The sequence below is a fragment of the Oncorhynchus nerka genome, linkage group LG20 (genome assembly GCF_034236695.1).
Source record: "Oncorhynchus nerka isolate Pitt River linkage group LG20, Oner_Uvic_2.0, whole genome shotgun sequence".
In the NCBI taxonomy this organism is placed as follows: domain Eukaryota; kingdom Metazoa; phylum Chordata; class Actinopteri; order Salmoniformes; family Salmonidae; genus Oncorhynchus; species Oncorhynchus nerka.
This window is the reverse complement of record NC_088415.1, coordinates 22,506,072-22,522,206: the sequence shown is the minus strand read 5'-3', so window position 1 is coordinate 22,522,206 and position 16,135 is coordinate 22,506,072. Positions and strand designations below refer to the sequence as shown.

The 16,135-nt window shown below is 44.7% G+C and overlaps 1 protein-coding gene and 1 pseudogene across 4 annotated transcripts in view; both read left to right on the top strand.

Annotated features, from left to right (window-relative positions):
• ift122 (intraflagellar transport 122 homolog (Chlamydomonas)) overlaps window positions 1-12,263 on the top strand; it is a 34,666-nt gene extending 22,403 nt beyond the window's left edge. For 3 of the 4 annotated variants that reach the window (XM_029621640.2, XM_029621639.2, XM_029621642.2), the window contains 9 exons: window positions 2,189-2,329; window positions 2,474-2,595; window positions 3,556-3,656; window positions 7,022-7,187; window positions 7,297-7,408; window positions 7,487-7,615; window positions 9,907-9,983; window positions 11,016-11,180; window positions 11,788-12,263. In XM_029621640.2, coding sequence (XP_029477500.1) covers window positions 2,189-2,329; window positions 2,474-2,595; window positions 3,556-3,656; window positions 7,022-7,187; window positions 7,297-7,408; window positions 7,487-7,615; window positions 9,907-9,983; window positions 11,016-11,180; window positions 11,788-11,874 — 1,100 coding nt within the window. In that variant the 3' untranslated portion in view covers window positions 11,875-12,263. The remainder of the gene's footprint in view (window positions 1-2,188; window positions 2,330-2,473; window positions 2,596-3,555; window positions 3,657-7,021; window positions 7,188-7,296; window positions 7,409-7,486; window positions 7,616-9,906; window positions 9,984-11,015; window positions 11,181-11,787) is intronic. The other variant, XM_029621641.2, reaches the window with a different exon arrangement.
• A 696-nt stretch (window positions 12,264-12,959) lies between these two features.
• On the top strand, window positions 12,960-15,872 carry LOC115101861 (rhodopsin-like; annotated as a pseudogene).
• Window positions 15,873-16,135: the final 263 nt, after the last annotated feature.

The following is a 16,135-nucleotide window of genomic DNA, read 5'->3' as shown; positions in this document are numbered from 1 at the left end:
ATCTACTTCCCCAGAATCAGATGAACTTGTGGATACCAAATTATGTCTCTTGTGTCCAGTTTGAAAGAAGTTAGAGGTGGGTTTCGCGAGCCAATGCTAATACGCGTTAACACAATGACTGGAAGTCTATAGGTATCTGCTAGCACATAAAAATGGTATCCACAAGTTCATCTGACTCTGGGGAAGTAGACAAAGGGCCTCTGCCAAAATCCCGAAGTATCCCTTTAAAATGTATGCCAAACAAAAAACATTGATTTCAAAGTTGAACAAACCATATAACTCTATTCACAAAGACTACTTTTAACAATTCACACCAAACATTTTATAATAATGCAAAATTTGGTAACATAATTTCTGTCAAATCTGCCTCAGTTTTTTTTATGTGACCTCGTTTTCCACAAAAAAGATCTGCTCCGAATTAATATTAAAAGATGTCTGCAGAAAGAATGGGGTGTCAGCTATGATATGACCCCTAAAAATATATGTTGGTTATTGTAATTGAAGAGGATTTACACCTGAACAGAATTATGGTTACAAAATGTCATAATTTGACCCTGATCAGAAATGCATAATTATGGTGATGTATCCTAAATAGGTACACAAAGGTAGAAATATGCAATATCCTCCTTTGCATATTTGGGTATTATCCTACACACTGGCTATTATTTGAATCAGCGCCACCACCAAACAAGACCACATTTTGTTGGGTTGGACCGCACCAAATCTGAGCCATCCATAGATGTCTACAGTATGTTTAACAAGTTTGGACATCAAAGTACAGCACTATAGAGTACAATACCACACAGAACAGTAGAGTACAGCATAGTCAAGTAGAGTATAGTTCAGTAAAGTAGCGTATAGTTCAGTACAGTACATTATAGTGTACTCAAGTGTGCTCTACTATGTACTGTACTGAACTCAACTGTACTTTTCTTTACTGAACCCTACTGTGCCTTACTGTAATGTGTTGTTCAAAACTGTGAAACAGTTGGTTCAAATTTGGTCCGGTCATCAGATATCTGGACGTTGAAATCAAGGTTGGTCCGGATTGGACCGGAAAACTACATCTATAGACGTTGAAATCAGGGCCACGGTGGACTGACCAAATTTCAACTACTTTTCAGCATCCATTGATGTCCGGTGTCGGCCGGGGCTCATTGGGTCAGGATGCTGGTCACAGTAAATAGAAAGAGAGGGGACTCGTGGGTAGGTTTACGTGCGCACCGTATTCCAGATAATAGCTCATATTCCGGTTTAGGTCTAATTTCGGATCAGTTTACATGCATCTTTGAAATCCCGCTCATTAGTTTCCATCCCTGCATGCATAAATAAACATAATATTCATAATTGTCTGTCATTACTTGATGCTCTAGAATATTAAATAAAGCCATGCTCACCAGAATGTCATAAATCGATAGAATGAATATAGCATCCACGATCTAGTTGACATCGGTACATTTTTCTCATTCATTTCTGCTTCTCTCGCATGCCAAAGACACTTAGGGAATGGGGAGATTTTCCGTGCAAGATTTCCAAATGACATCAGTTTGTTGATCGGTATTAAGGAAATTAAAAGCTGTGAAAACGATCCAACATGTTTTTGAGTTTGTCTTCGATGCATATTTTATGTGGTTGAAAGTGAAAGGCTGTCAGCTTTTACTGAAAAAAGTTGCAGGGTTAGTCTACACAGCACAGTCCCTAATTGCACATTTGCATTTTCTCAAGATGAAAGAAAGAAATCATATTTCTCCACTCCTGTTCCCGATAAAAAGCCTACATGTGGCATGCTCCTATGAACGTCGCATATTGGTGTTCATGGGTCCTTTTGCATGGAAATGACCACATGTTTATTGGAGTTGTGCTTTCTAAGTGGCATGCTGTTTGAAATTTGGGATTGGGTTTGTTTTAGAAGATGTCTGTTTGTGGTTACGAGTGAAAAATGAGGAAAACATTGTCTCGAGTACGTTAAGTACAAATTGTCCCTGGTGTGTAAGTGTTTCTGTGATATTGTTCAACTCTGGCAGCCTTAGAATGAAAGGGGTATAATGGGAAAGGGGTCATCTTCTATAAGGCTGAAACTCTATTGTCCATGCAATAGAAGCAGTGTTAAGCTCCGCTCTGGCTCGCAATGTTCCCCCTTCCTCGCTGCAATTAAGTCTCTTCCCTCCCTTCTCTCCTCCCACCGCAGCTTTCCACAAGGCGGGCCGACAGAGCGAGGCTGTGAAGGTGTTGGAACAGCTTACCCACAATGCCGTGGTGGAGAGCAGGTTCAATGACGCAGCATATTATTACTGGATGCTTTCTATGCAGTGTCTGGACATCGCTAGGGGTACGTAGGTCTACTGACACCAATATACCTCTTACTACTATCACCACTGAATTCCTACTGTAACTGGTTCATTTTGATTTTGGTGTGTGTGTGTGTGTGTATGTGTGTGTGTGTGTGGGGGGGGGGTGCATGTGTGTGTCACAGAAAACGAGGAGAGGAAGGAGGAGATGCTGAAGAAGTTCAAGCGTTTCCAGCACCTGGCTGAGCTCTACCATGTTTACCACTCAATACAGCGTTACACAGTAAGATGCTCACCACAGCTGAAGGTAGGGACAGAGTAGAGCCAAGTAAGTATAGTTAAGATTAAGTTAAGGTTGAATTCAGAAAAGTTAAGAAGTTAAGAATAGGCAGGGTTGAGAGAGTTGAGAAAGGTAGACCGCAAAAAATCCCTTCAGTCCCTTAGTTGAAATAGGAAATGCTTCTGGAATCCTTTGGTTGATAATTAATCAGGATAACCCCTCCCACGAGCAGCGCCACCCCCCTCGCCAGTGCTTGGTTCTAAACAAGCTATGCCTGGTTATAAGCACTCTGTCTCTTTAGGCTGGTTTGCTGTGGCTGCAGTACCCCTGGCCTTTGTCTGTGTTCTCTCTCTCACACACACACACACACACACACACACACACACACAGTACTAGTCACACCCCTGAAGTGAGGAATCCCTGTGATTGAGTCCAGAGCAGGAACCTTCTATACCTCACTTTAACTCTCCCAGGCACCTGGCTGTGCTGAGCCATCAAACACTATGGGAGCTAGCTGGCGCTGTACGCTAATGAACACTCCCTGCCTCTGAACCTAGCCCCTGTGAGAGCAGTGTTCTGTGCTGTGAAGGGAGTCTGTGGCACAGCTCAGGCTATTCTTCATCTTCAGACTAGTGTTTAAGGCAGGAGAGAGAAGAAGAGAGATGGAGAAGAAGAGGGGGAGGGACAGACACAGGATCATTGTGCCTCTGAGACTCTTACAAAGGTGCCCAAAGCTGTGTGTATTTGATTGATGTTGTTATGTTCTCTCTCTCTCTCTCTCTCTCTCTCTCTCTCTCTCTCTCTCTCTACCTCCCCTGGTACATCTACCTGCCTCTAATTCCCTGTCTCTTTCTCTGCATCCCCTCTCCCTTTCTGCTACATCTACCTGCCTCTATTTCCCTCTCTCCCTCTCCCATCTTTCTCTGCCTCCCTTCTTCCCTCTTCTTGCTACCTTTCCTTCCTCTCTCTCTTTTCTCCTTTCTCCAGGATGAACCCTTTAGCTCCCATATGCCTGAGACGCTCTTTAACATCTCCAGGTACCTCCTACACAACCTCACCAAGGACGTGCCACTGGGCATCTCCAAAGTGTATCCTTCCCATGTTAAAAGTAATCCTACAGGTCGGAACCAGTATGCTCAAATCCATGTGTCCAATGTCACCTTAAATGTTCATAGAGTTCACAGGCTGATTACCTTGTGAGGTAGAGAGAACATTAAGGAAAAAGAGTGAGAGAAAGTTGGATCCAGGGAACAAACAGGGTAGAGGAAACAGACCAGCACGACCACGTGAAGGGAGATGGGCAGGAAGAGAAGACGCTAGAAAGAGGCACATTTTCACTTACCAAAATAAACCCACTGATTACCACACACACACACACACACACACACACACATATAGAGAGAGAAAGGGGTAGGAGCATGGGGAAGGAAATACCAGGCTTCCAGAAAGAAATAGGGCTCTGCAGCTGGAATCCTCTCTGGCCACACGGTGCCGCTCGGAAAAGTTTGAACCAGGATTTATGGTCTTAGCAGGCTCTGGTCGGAATAATGTGGCACAATGTCTTGGAAAGCACCACATACATCACAGAATAGTAGATGAGTTTTTAACAATCCTGATACTGGGACTGGAGGAGCAGAGAGGAGAGCTGTTGGAGCTAGTGGAGGAATCCCAGTTACAGGGCTTCTGCAGCTGCAAGTCATTGACCTGGTGTTGCCTTTCTCCAAGGGCTCCTCAGTGCACAACAATCTCAATCCTTACAAATACAAACAGGCAGCAATTTCCTGTGCTCAAACACACACATGCAAGGATGATTACACAAACACTTACACACAAGTATACATTCCTCTAATCACAGCACTTTTAAAGGAAAAGCCAAGGTAGTTATTTTAGAGAGGATCAGTGTACCCATCACAGAGCCAAACAGAGAGAATGGGACTTGTGGTTGCTGGCAGTGGCTATGTTTAACATACATACACAGGTCTGATGAGTATGTGTAGTGCCAATTGTGTGCCCAGTCCCCGATCTTGAGTTCTTGTTCTGGAGTCGGAAGACGTTTCCATTAGGCAATAAGTTCATTTTGGCCTGTCCTACCCTAATACACTATACAGTTGAAGTTGGAAGTTTACATACACCTTAGCCAAATACATTTAAACTCAGTTTTTCACAATTCCTGACATTTAATCCTAGTACAAATTCCCTGTCTTAGGTCAGTTAGGATCACCACTTTATTTTAAGAATGTGAAATGTCAGAATAATAGTAGAGAGTGATTTATTTCAGCTTTTCTTTCTTTCATCACATTCCCAGTGGGTCAAACATTTACATACACTCAATTAGTATTTGGTAGCATTGCCTTTAAATTGTTTAACTTGGGTCAAACATTTCGGGTAGCCTTCCACAAGCTTCCTTGGGTACATTTTGGCCCATTCCTCCTGACAGGACTGGTGTAACTGAGTCAGGTTTGTAGGCCTCTTTGCTCACACACGCTTTTTCAGTTCTACCCACACATTTTCTATAGGAATGAGGTCAGGGCTTTGTGATGGCCACTCCAATACCTTGACTTTGTTGTCCTTAAGCCATTTTGCCACAACTTTGGAAGTATACTTGGGGTCATTGTCCATTTGGAAGACCCATTTGCAACCAAGCTTTAACTTCCTGACTGATGTCTTGAGATGTTGCTTCAATATATCCACATACTTTTTCCTCATGATGCCATCTATTTTGTGAAGTGCAACAGTCCCTCCTGCAGCAAACCGTGCTTCACGGTTGGGATGGTGTTCTTCAGCTTGCAAGCATCCCCCTTTTTCTTCCAAACATAACGATGGTCATTATGGCCAAACAGTTCTATTTTTGTTTCATCAGACCAGAGGACATTTCACCAAAAAGTACGAACTTTGTCCCCATGTGCAGTTGCAAACCGTAGTCTGGCTTTTTTATGGCGGTTTTGGAACAGTGGCTTCTTCCTTGCTGAGCGGCCTTTCAGGTTATGTCGATATAGGACTTGTTTTTACTGTGGATTTTGATACTTTTGTACCTGTTTCCTCTGCATCTTCACAGGGTCCTTTGCTGTTGTTCTGGTATTGATTTGGACTTTTCGCACCAAAGTACGTTCATCTCTCGGAGACAGAACGCATCTCCTTCCTGAGCGGTATGACGGCTGAGTGGGCCCATGGTGTTTATAGTTGCGTACTATTGTTTTTACAGATGAACGTGGTACCTTCAGGTGTTTGGAAATTGCTCCCAAGGATGAACCAGACTTGTGGAGGTCTATAATTTGGCTGATTTCTTTATATTTTCCCATGATGCCAGAAGGCACAGTGCCAACTGTAAAGTTTGGTGGAGGAGGAATATTGGTCTGGGGCTGTTTTTTTGTTTTTAATTTTTCCCCTTTTTCTCCCCAATTTCGTGGTATCCAATTGTTGCAGTAGCTACTATCTTGTCTCATCGCTACAACTCCCGTACGGGCTCGGGAGAGACGAAGGTTAAAAGTCATGCGTCCTCCGATACACAACCCAACCAAGCCGCACTGCTTCTTAACACAGTGCGCATCCAACCCGGAAGCCAGCCGCACCAAATGCGCTGGAGGAAACACCGTGCACCTGGCAACCTTGGCTAGCGCACACTGCGCCCAGCCCGCCACAGGAGTCGCTGGTGCGCGATGAGACAAGGACACCCCTACCGACCAAGCCCTCCCTAACCCGGGCGACGCTAGGCCAATTGTGCGTCGCCCCACGGACCTCCCGGTCGCGGCCGGTTACGACAGAGCCTGGTCGCGAACCCAGGGACTCTGATGGCACAGCTGGCGCTGCAGTACAGCGCCCTTAACCACTGCGCCACCCGGGAGGCCACCTGGGGCTGTTTTTCATGGTTTGGGATAGGCCTTTTAGGTCCAGTGAAGGGAATCGTTAACGCTACAGCATAGAATGACATTCTAGATGATTCTGAGCTTCCAACTTTGTTGAAATAGTTTGGGGCCCTGTTCTGTTTCAGCATGACAATGCACAAAGCAAGGTCCATACAGAAAAGGTTTGTCAAGATCGGTGTGGAAGAACTTGACTGACCTGCACAAAACCCTGACCTCAACTCCATCAAACACCTTTGGGATGAATTGGAACGCTGACTGCGAGCCAGCCCTACCCAGCCCTACCCAACATCATTTCCCAACGTCACTAATGCTCTTGTGGATGAATGGAAGTAAGTTCCCGCAGCAATGTTCCAACGTCTAGTGGAAAGCCTTCCCAAAAGAGTGGAGGCTGTTATAGCAGCAAAGAGGGGACCAACTCCATATGAATTACCATCCTTTTGAAATGAGCTGTTCGACGAGCAGGTGTCCACATACCTTTGATCATGTAGTGTAGTTAAGGTACAATTTGAAGAGAGTAAACTGACCCCAGATCTGTTGCTAAGGGCAATGTCTACTTGTAGCACCTTGTTGCCCTTGACGATGGGTCTCAGTAACACTCTTTATGCGTTGGCCAAGCAGAGCAGAACCCTGGGAGCGTTTAAACTAGCCAGACATGCCTATGAGAAGCTCCAGGAACTCCACGTTCCCTCTCGCTTCCAGGAGTCAATGGATCTGGGCAGCCTTACCGTCCGCTCCAAACCATACCACGACAATGAGGTGTGAGTTTGCATGCATACATGCGTGTCTGTGTATATGTGTGTATATTTACTTTTTTAAAGTTCTAGTGGAGCGTGTATCTTATACTTTGTGTATGTGTGTAACCCAGGACCTGATCCCCATGTGTTATCGCTGCTCCACCAACAACCCCCTGCTGAACAGCCAGGGCAGTGTGTGTATCAACTGCAAACAGCCCTTCATCTATTCAGCATCTTCATACGGTAAGTTGACACCAGTCTCTTTGTAAGTGGATGTTTGGTTCCGAGGTGTGTTCTTAATATTGTATCTCTGTACTGTAGAGGTCCTTCCTCTGGTGCAGTTCTATCTGGACAAGGGTATCGGTGATGAGGAGGCTGTGTCTCTCATTGACCTGGAAGTCCCTTGCATTGACAGGAAGGCTGCTCGCTGGCAGGAGATGAGCAGTGGGGGTATCCTTTACCTGATGCAGTGTACACCACTAACATCTACGCATTTCTCATTACCAGTTTTACCTAATGTGAATAGTCTGCATGTTAAGGTTGTGTGCTCATACATGTTTCCATACAGACACACATTACATACAGTATGTGTCCTTACCAGAACCTTGATTCTGATTCTGCCCAGAACCTTGATTCTGATTCTGCCCAACACCTTAAGCTGTCAAACTGAAGTAATCTTAGATGTAATAGAGTTAGAGGGGCTCTTCTCTCTTGTCAGAATGACACTAACTCCTCAGAGACATCTCTGCCTGGGAGTAACCTGCATTAGCTGACACACAGTGTTGGGGAGTAGTGAACTATATGTTATTCAACTAGTAACTAGTAATTCTACATGTTGCAGTAGCTTGGTTTTAGTTGTTCTAAATTCAAATCTTGGCAGTGTTTTCAGTAGTTAATTACATACTATAGCCATGTAGTGGTGTCGCTAACTAATGGAGCTACTCACTACTTTTTTTGCGAAAAGAAAATTTGGTGAAGTAGGCAGCCATTTCCTTTCTGTTTTGGCATCAGACCGGCCTAATTCTCACTTGAAATCTAGTTTTTGTGTTTAATAGGCTAAATGACACATTATGTTAACATCAGACTGCAGAGGGATCTGTTTAGATATAATAATTTATCACAAAGTAGTTTGGATATATCGTTTTTCAAAGTAACTTGCTCTCTTTGACATATGAATTAGAGTATCTTTGTTTTTCCCGATGTTGGTTGCATAAAGTGACTGCATGAGTCTGGTATACAATGCATTCGGAAAGTATTCAAACCCCTTCCCTTTTTCCACATTTTGTTACGTTACAGCCTTATTCTAAAATGGATTAAATATATATTTTTTCATCAATATACACACAATACCCCATGACAAAGCGACATTTTTGCAATTTTTAAAATGTGATTTACGTAAGTATTCAGACCCATTGCTATGCGACTCGAAATTAAGCTCAGGTGCATCCTGTTTCCATTGATCATCCTTGAGATGTTTCAGCAACTTGGATTCAATTTATTAAATTCAATTGATAGGACATGATTTGGAAAGGCACACACCTGTCTTTATTAGGCCCCACAGTTGACAATGCATGTCGGAGCAAAAACCAGGCCACGAGGTCAAAGGAATTGTCCGTAGAGCTCCGAGACAGGATTGTGTCGAGGCACAGATCTGGGGAAGGAAGGGTACCAAAACATTTCTGCAGCACCCCACCAATCAGGCTTTTATGGTAGAGTGGCCAGACAGAAGTCACTCCTCAGTAAAAGGCACATAACAGCCTTTTTGGAGATGGCCAAAAGGCACCTAAAGACTCTCGGACCATGAGAAACAAGATTCTCTGGTCTGATGAAACCAAGATTGAACTCTTTGGCCTGAATGCCAAGTGTCACGTCTGCAGGAAACCTAGCACCATCCCTACGGTGAAGCATGGTGGTGGCATTATCATGCTGTGGGGATGTTTTTCAGTGGCAGGGACTGGGAGACTAGTCAGGATCGAGGGAAAGATGAACGGAGTGAAGTACTTAGAGATCCTTGATGAAAACCTGCTCCAGAGCGCTCAGGACCTCCGACTGAGGTAAAGGTTCATATTCCAACAGGACAACGACCCTAAGCACACAGCCAAGACAACGCAGGAGTGGCTTCGGGACAAGTCTCTGAATGTCCTTGAGTGGCCTAGCCAGAGCCCGGACTTGAACCTGATCGAACATTTCTGAAAAGACCTGAAAATAGCTGTGCAGCGACGCTCCCCATCCAACCTGGCAGAGCTTGAGAGGATCTGCAGAGAAGAATGGCAGAAACTCTTCAAATACAGGTGTGTCAAGCTTGTAGTGTTCTACCCAAGAAGACAGGAGGCTGTAATCACTTCCAAAGGTGCTTCAACAAAGTACTGAGTAAACGGTCTGAAAACGTATGTAAATGTGATATTTAATTTTTGAGTTTTTAATACATTTGCAAAACAAAAAAATGTTAAACCATTTTTGCTTTGTCAATGTAGGGTATTGTGTGTGTGTGTGTGTGTGTGTGTGTGTGTGTGTGTGTGTGTGTGTGTGTGTGTGTGTGTAGATTGATGAAGGGAAAAAAACAACTATTGAATACATTTTAGATTAAGGTTGTGACGTAACAAAATGTGGAAAAGTCAAGGGGTCTGAATACTTTCCTAATGCACCGTGAGTGTGGGTGAGAGCAGAGAACGATGAGCAGAAGTGATGGGGTATGTATGAAAGGGAGGATGTGAGAGGAGCAGCTTCTTTAACTGTATCAGAGTCCCAGTCTCTGAAGCTGGATGATGGCACAGAAGACACAGAGGAGGACCCCTTCATGGCCAAACTCAGCTTTGAGGTGAGGATCGGGAGGATAGAGGGAGAGAAGGAGGGAGGTGAAACTAAAGGGAGAGTAGAAATGAAAGGGGTCAGTATGTGTGTATTCTAACATGTGAACCTGTGTGTATTCTAATATGTGAACCTGTATGTATTCTAATATGTGAACCTGTGTCTATTCTAATATGTGAACCTGTGTCTATTCTAATATGTGAACCTGTGTCTATTCTAATATGTGAACCTGTGTGTATTCTAATATGTGAACCTGTATGTATTCTAATATGTGAACCTGTGTCTATTCTAATATGTGAACCTGTGTCTATTCTAATATGTGAACCTGTGTGTATTCTAATATGTGAACCTGTATCTATTCTAATATGTGAACCTGTGTCTATTCTAATATGTGAACCTGTGTCTATTCTAATATGTGAACCTGTGTCTATTCTAATATGTGAACCTGTGTCTATTCTAATATGTGAACCTGTGTCTATTCTAATATGTGAACCTGTGTCTATTCTAATATGTGAACCTGTGTCTATTCTAATATGTGAACCTGTGTCTATTCTAATATGTGAACCTGTGTCTATTCTAATATGTGAACCTGTGTCTATTCTAATATGTGAACCTGTGTCTATTCTAATATGTGAACCTGTGTGTATTCTAATATGTGAACCTGTGTCTATTCTAATATGTGAACCTGTGTCTATTCTAATATGTGAACCTGTGTCTATTCTAATATGTGAACCTGTGTCTATTCTAATATGTGAACCTGTGTGTATTCTAATATGTGAACCTGTGTCTATTCTAATATGTGAACCTGTGTCTATTCTAATATGTGAACCTGTGTGTATTCTAATATGTGAACCTGTGTCTATTCTAATATGTGAACCTGTGTCTATTCTAATATGTGAACCTGTGTCTATTCTAATATGTGAACTTGTGTGTATTCTAATATGTGAACCTGTGTGTATTCTAATAGGTGAACCTGTGTGTTTTCTAATATGTGAACCTGTGTGTATTCTAATATGTGAACCTGTGTGTATCTCCTTAACAGCAGGGGGGCTCTGACTTTGTCCCGGTGGTGGTGAGTCGCTCCGTGCTGAGGTCTATGAGCAGGAGGGATGTCCTGATTAAGCGCTGGCCCAAACCCCTGCAGTGGGAGTACTACCGTTCCTTACTGCCTGATGTCAGCATCACCATGTGCCCCTCCTGCTTCCAGGTACTGAATAGATGGAATACACACACACACACACACACACACACACAGCATTGCGCTTCATGCCCCCCTCACACCTATCACACACACACACTCGTCGCTATCACACACACACTCACCCCTGTCACGCCCTCACTCACTCCTATCACTCACTCAATCACCCCTATCACGCACTCACTCACCCCTATCATGCACTCACTCACCCCTATCACGCACTCACTCACCCCAATCATGCACTCACTCACCCCTATCACGCACTCACTCACCCCAATCACGCACTCACTCACCCCAATCACGCACTCACTCACCCCCAGGTGCTGTACTTAAGAGGCGAAAAATGATTCTAATCTTTAAAACATGACACACTACCCTCACACACACCTTGGCTCTCCATGGCCCTCTGACAGAATCTCTCTTCTAGCCTTAATCTTTCACTTATTTTAACTTTCTGCAGTGTTTCCTTTACCAGGAGTTAGATTTGGATAAAATGTTGCTATTGGCAGTGCTAGATGTTGTGTTACTGGCCTCTGCTACCTTCCTTAGAGAATCCCTGCTCTGCTCTGTGTTCTCTGACCTATGCTTCCTGTCTTCTCTGGTGTGCTTCCTCTAGATGTTCCACAGTGAAGACTATGAGCTGCTTGTGCTTCAGCACAACTGCTGTCCCTACTGCCGTCGGCCCATCGATGAACCCAACTGACCTCCCCAAACTGGTCTAGAATCAATTCATCCATCTCACAATTATTCACATCTTCAGTTTCACTCTTGCTCTTCTGAGTAATGTTCCGCCCATATGATGGCAGAAAACCTCAAAGACGTTATTTCAGGGATGTGATTATGAAGATCATTATAGTCCGCAGCAAAAGTCAATCTTCAGATGAACAACCCTATAGAATGAACAGGATGAGGTCACACAGATTTACCAATGAACTCTTCTGTCTAGAAAAACGTGTTTAAAAAACGTATTTCAATTCACTGGTATTTATTGCTGCTGTTATATGATGTGTACTTTGACTCTCTAGCATTCTTAAAGAGTTGAATGTATTGTATTTTTATATTATTAAAGTCAAATGTTTTTTTTTAATGAAAGGTTTCAAATTCTCCACTTGTTTTGTGCACGAGTGTGTGATTCAGGGTTAGAATGTGTTTGAGTGTGTTTGCATCGGTGTGTGTTGATATTCTTTTCAGCGATCCACGGGCAGTCTGACAGCTTCACAGCTCTAACACCAGGTGTCTTACTGTCCCACACCTTACCACAGGATTACTGTGTGTGAGCTTACGCGCCATGCTACCAAAATGAATATGCCTGACAAAACCTTTCCGATGAGTGTTTGCGTGTGTGTGAGAGAGGGAGAGGATATGTGTGTGTGTGTGCGTGTGTGTGAGAGAGGGAGAGGATATGTGTGTTGTGTGTGTGTGTGTGAGAGAGGGAGAGGATATGTGCGTGTGTGTGAGAGAGGGAGAGGATATGTGTGTGTGTGTGTGAGAGAGGGAGAGGATATGTGTGTGTGTGCGTGTGTGTGAGAGAGGGAGAGGATATGTGTGTGTGAGAGAGGGAGAGGATATGTGTGCAACAGAAATCGTTTTCTGCTCCTTTCCTAAGTGAGGTCCATATTATTCAGTGATTAAGGATTAGGTTACCACTGCTGCAAATGAGTTGGAACACTCTGGAAATTACATTTACACTCCCTCTTCTATAAAGCCTGCTAAATTATTCTCTTGACAAAGTTGACACGTCAGGCTGTATAAGCAGACGGGTACAGTAGCCTTTAGGCGTCTAGGATAATGCAAATCTCTGACACACTATTCTCTAGTGCATTACTTTTGGCATATGTCCTTTTTCAGAAGAAGTCTGAGTTGCATTGGTCTTTGACGACGTGCTCTCGTGAGGATGATATCGTCAGAGTATAACACTGCCTTTAAATATACGCACACTATACTCACGCTAGATGTTTTTCTCATGGATTAGTGTGTGTGACCTAAATCTGTCCATGCTGAGGTCCATGCATGTCCCTAATCCTAAGAGGGGCTCTTAAAAGGACCTGCGCCCGCCTCGGGGGGCAGTGCACACCACTTCTCATTGCCTGGATCAGAGCCCGTTTGAATACCTTCAGTATTACCTAGCTGCACCCTGGAAGTACTCTCTCCTTACTTCATACATGATCTTTCTTGTCACAGCCTTCCCTATCAACTTCCCTACGCTCTACGTCACGGTGTAGCACAAGACGCTACGGACCCCCCTGAACTACATCCTGTTGAACTTGGCTGTCGGTGACCTCTCCGTGGTGGGGGGTTTCACTGTGACCCTCGCCACGGCCCTACAGGGCTACTTCTTCCTGGGCGTTACCAGATGCACATTGAAGGATTATTCACCACTATGGGAAGTAAGACATGGTGATGGTGGAGCCCTAGGCTGTAGTTGGGAGGTAAGACATGGTGGACCTCTGGGTGAGGTGTAGGTAGTAGTTGGGAGGTAAGACATGGTGGGCTCTGGCTGAGGTGTAGGTAGTAGTTGGGAGGTAAGACATGGTGGGCTCTGGCTGAGGTGTAGGTAGTAGTTGGGAGGTAAGAGATGGTGGACCTCTGGCTGAGGTGTAGGTAGTAGTTGGGAGGTAAGACATGGTGGGCTCTGGCTGAGGTGTAGGTAGTAGTTGGGAGGTAAGACATGGTGGACCTCTGGCTGAGGTGTAGGTAGTAGTTGGGAGGTAAGACATGGTAGACCTCTGGCTGAGGTGTAGGTAGTAGTTGGAAGGTAAGACATGGTGGACCTCTGGCTGAGGTGTAGGTAGTAGTTGGGAGGTAAGACATGGTGGACCTCTGGCTGAGGTGTAGGTAGTAGTTGGGAGGTAAGACATGGTGGACCTCTGGCTGAGGTGTAGGTAGTAGTTGGGAGGTAAGACATGGTGGACCTCTGGGTGAGGTGTAGGTAGTAGTTGGGAGGTAAGACATGGTGGACCTCTGGGTGAGGTGTAGGTAGTAGTTGGGAGGTAAGACATGGTGGACCTCTGGGTGAGGTGTAGGTAGTAGTTGGGAGGTAAGACATGGTGGACCTCTGGGTGAGGTGTAGGTAGTAGTTGGGAGGTAAGACATGGTGGACCTCTGGCTGAGGTGTAGGTAGTAGTTGGGAGGTAAGACATGGTGGACCTCTGGGTGAGGTGTAGGTAGTAGTTGGGAGGTAAGACATGGTGGACCTCTGGCTGAGGTGTAGGTAGTAGTTGGGAGGTAAGACATGTTGGACCTCAGGCTGAGGTGTAGGTAGTAGTTGGGAGGTAAGACATGGTGGACCTCTGGCTGAGGTGTAGGTAGTAGTTGGGAGGTAAGACATGGTGGACCTCTGGGTGAGGTGTAGGTAGTAGTTGGGAGGTAAGACATGGTGGACCTCTGGCTGAGGTGTAGGTAGTAGTTGGGAGGTAAGACATGGTTGACCTCTGGCTGAGGTGTAGGTAGTAGTTGGGAGGTAAGACATGGTGGACCTCTGGCTGAGGTGTAGGTAGTAGTTGGGAGGTAAGACATGGTGGACCTCTGGCTGAGGTGTAGGTAGTAGTTGGGAGGTAAGACATGGTGGACCTCTGGGTGAGGTGTAGGTAGTAGTTGGGAGGTAAGACATGGTGGACCTCTGGGTGAGGTGTAGGTAGTAGTTGGGAGGTAAGACATGGTGGACCTCTGGGTGAGGTGTAGGTAGTAGTTGCCACGAGCCACAGGGTAAGATATTTTTGTTTCCATAATGGTTGGGATTAGGCTAGGGGAATCTGATCCTAGATCTGTGGTTGAGTAACTTTTCCCTAAAGGGGTGCCTGGCTGGCTTTCGCCAGGTGCAACCTCAATGTACCTTGAGCTCAATGACTTTAAAGTCCGGTGTCGAAGATTTTTGTTCCCCGAATATCAAGACCACCCATGTATTTAGAATCATTTGAATAGCACCCGCACCCCCAGCATACCTTTCTTCTAAAGAAGACAGTGCAGACTTAAATAAAGCCCAGGACCTTATGACATGTGCATTTTTACACCTCATTTACACATGTTTTCTGTGACTGAGGTGACAGGAGGATGTCTTTAATAACAGCAGATGTATAGACCTTACAGAATATCTGAAGCTTTGTGTTGAAGTACAGCTGTTATCACATCAATTGTTCCAGTAGCTGCAGGTGCAAGCTGCTGGTTGAGATCATATAAATGCATGAAAAAGTAGATTTGCCAATATCACTGTAAGTCACTTACTGTACCCTATGTACTTTAGCTATACAGTAGCATCTGTTCTGTTTGAAGTCTTCTGCCTGTGTCCAATATATTCAGAATAGTTGGTCTAAATATTTTCTGCACATGAGCATATATACTGAGTATGTGTTTCTGACTTGCTGTGTGTCTCAGAGGAAATCGCCCTTTGGTCTCTGGTGTTATTGGCCATTGAGCGTTATATCGTGGTTTGTAAACCAATGACCAACTACCGCTTCAATGAGTGGCCCGCCATTGTGGGTGTGGCCTTCACCTGGATCATGGCTCTCCCCTGTGCTGTGCCTCCATTGTGTTGCAGGTCCAGGTAGATCACCCTCTAAATACCCTCCAAAAAGCATTTCCTACTAGTCTTACCTTAAACGTCACCTTAAGAAATGGGAATAGGCTGATGGCTGGTAGATCTCAGGGGCAATACTTCTTTATAATACATATAATATTTTTTAAATGAGGTGTGCGGGTGCATGTGTGTGTGTGTATAGGTCCATCTCAGAGGGTACGCAGTGTTCACTTCTACATCCCTCTGGTCATCATCGGCTTCTGCTACGGCCTTCTGCTCTGTAGCGTCCGCATGGGACAACGACAAACACGGTCACTAAAGACCAGTAAACACACAGGACTACTACATCTCCAGTTAGGACTCATGTCAAAACACATGTGTGTGTGTGTCCATTCGTTCAGGCCACTCAGAGGGCAGAGAAGGAAGTGACCCGTATGGTGATTGCCATGGG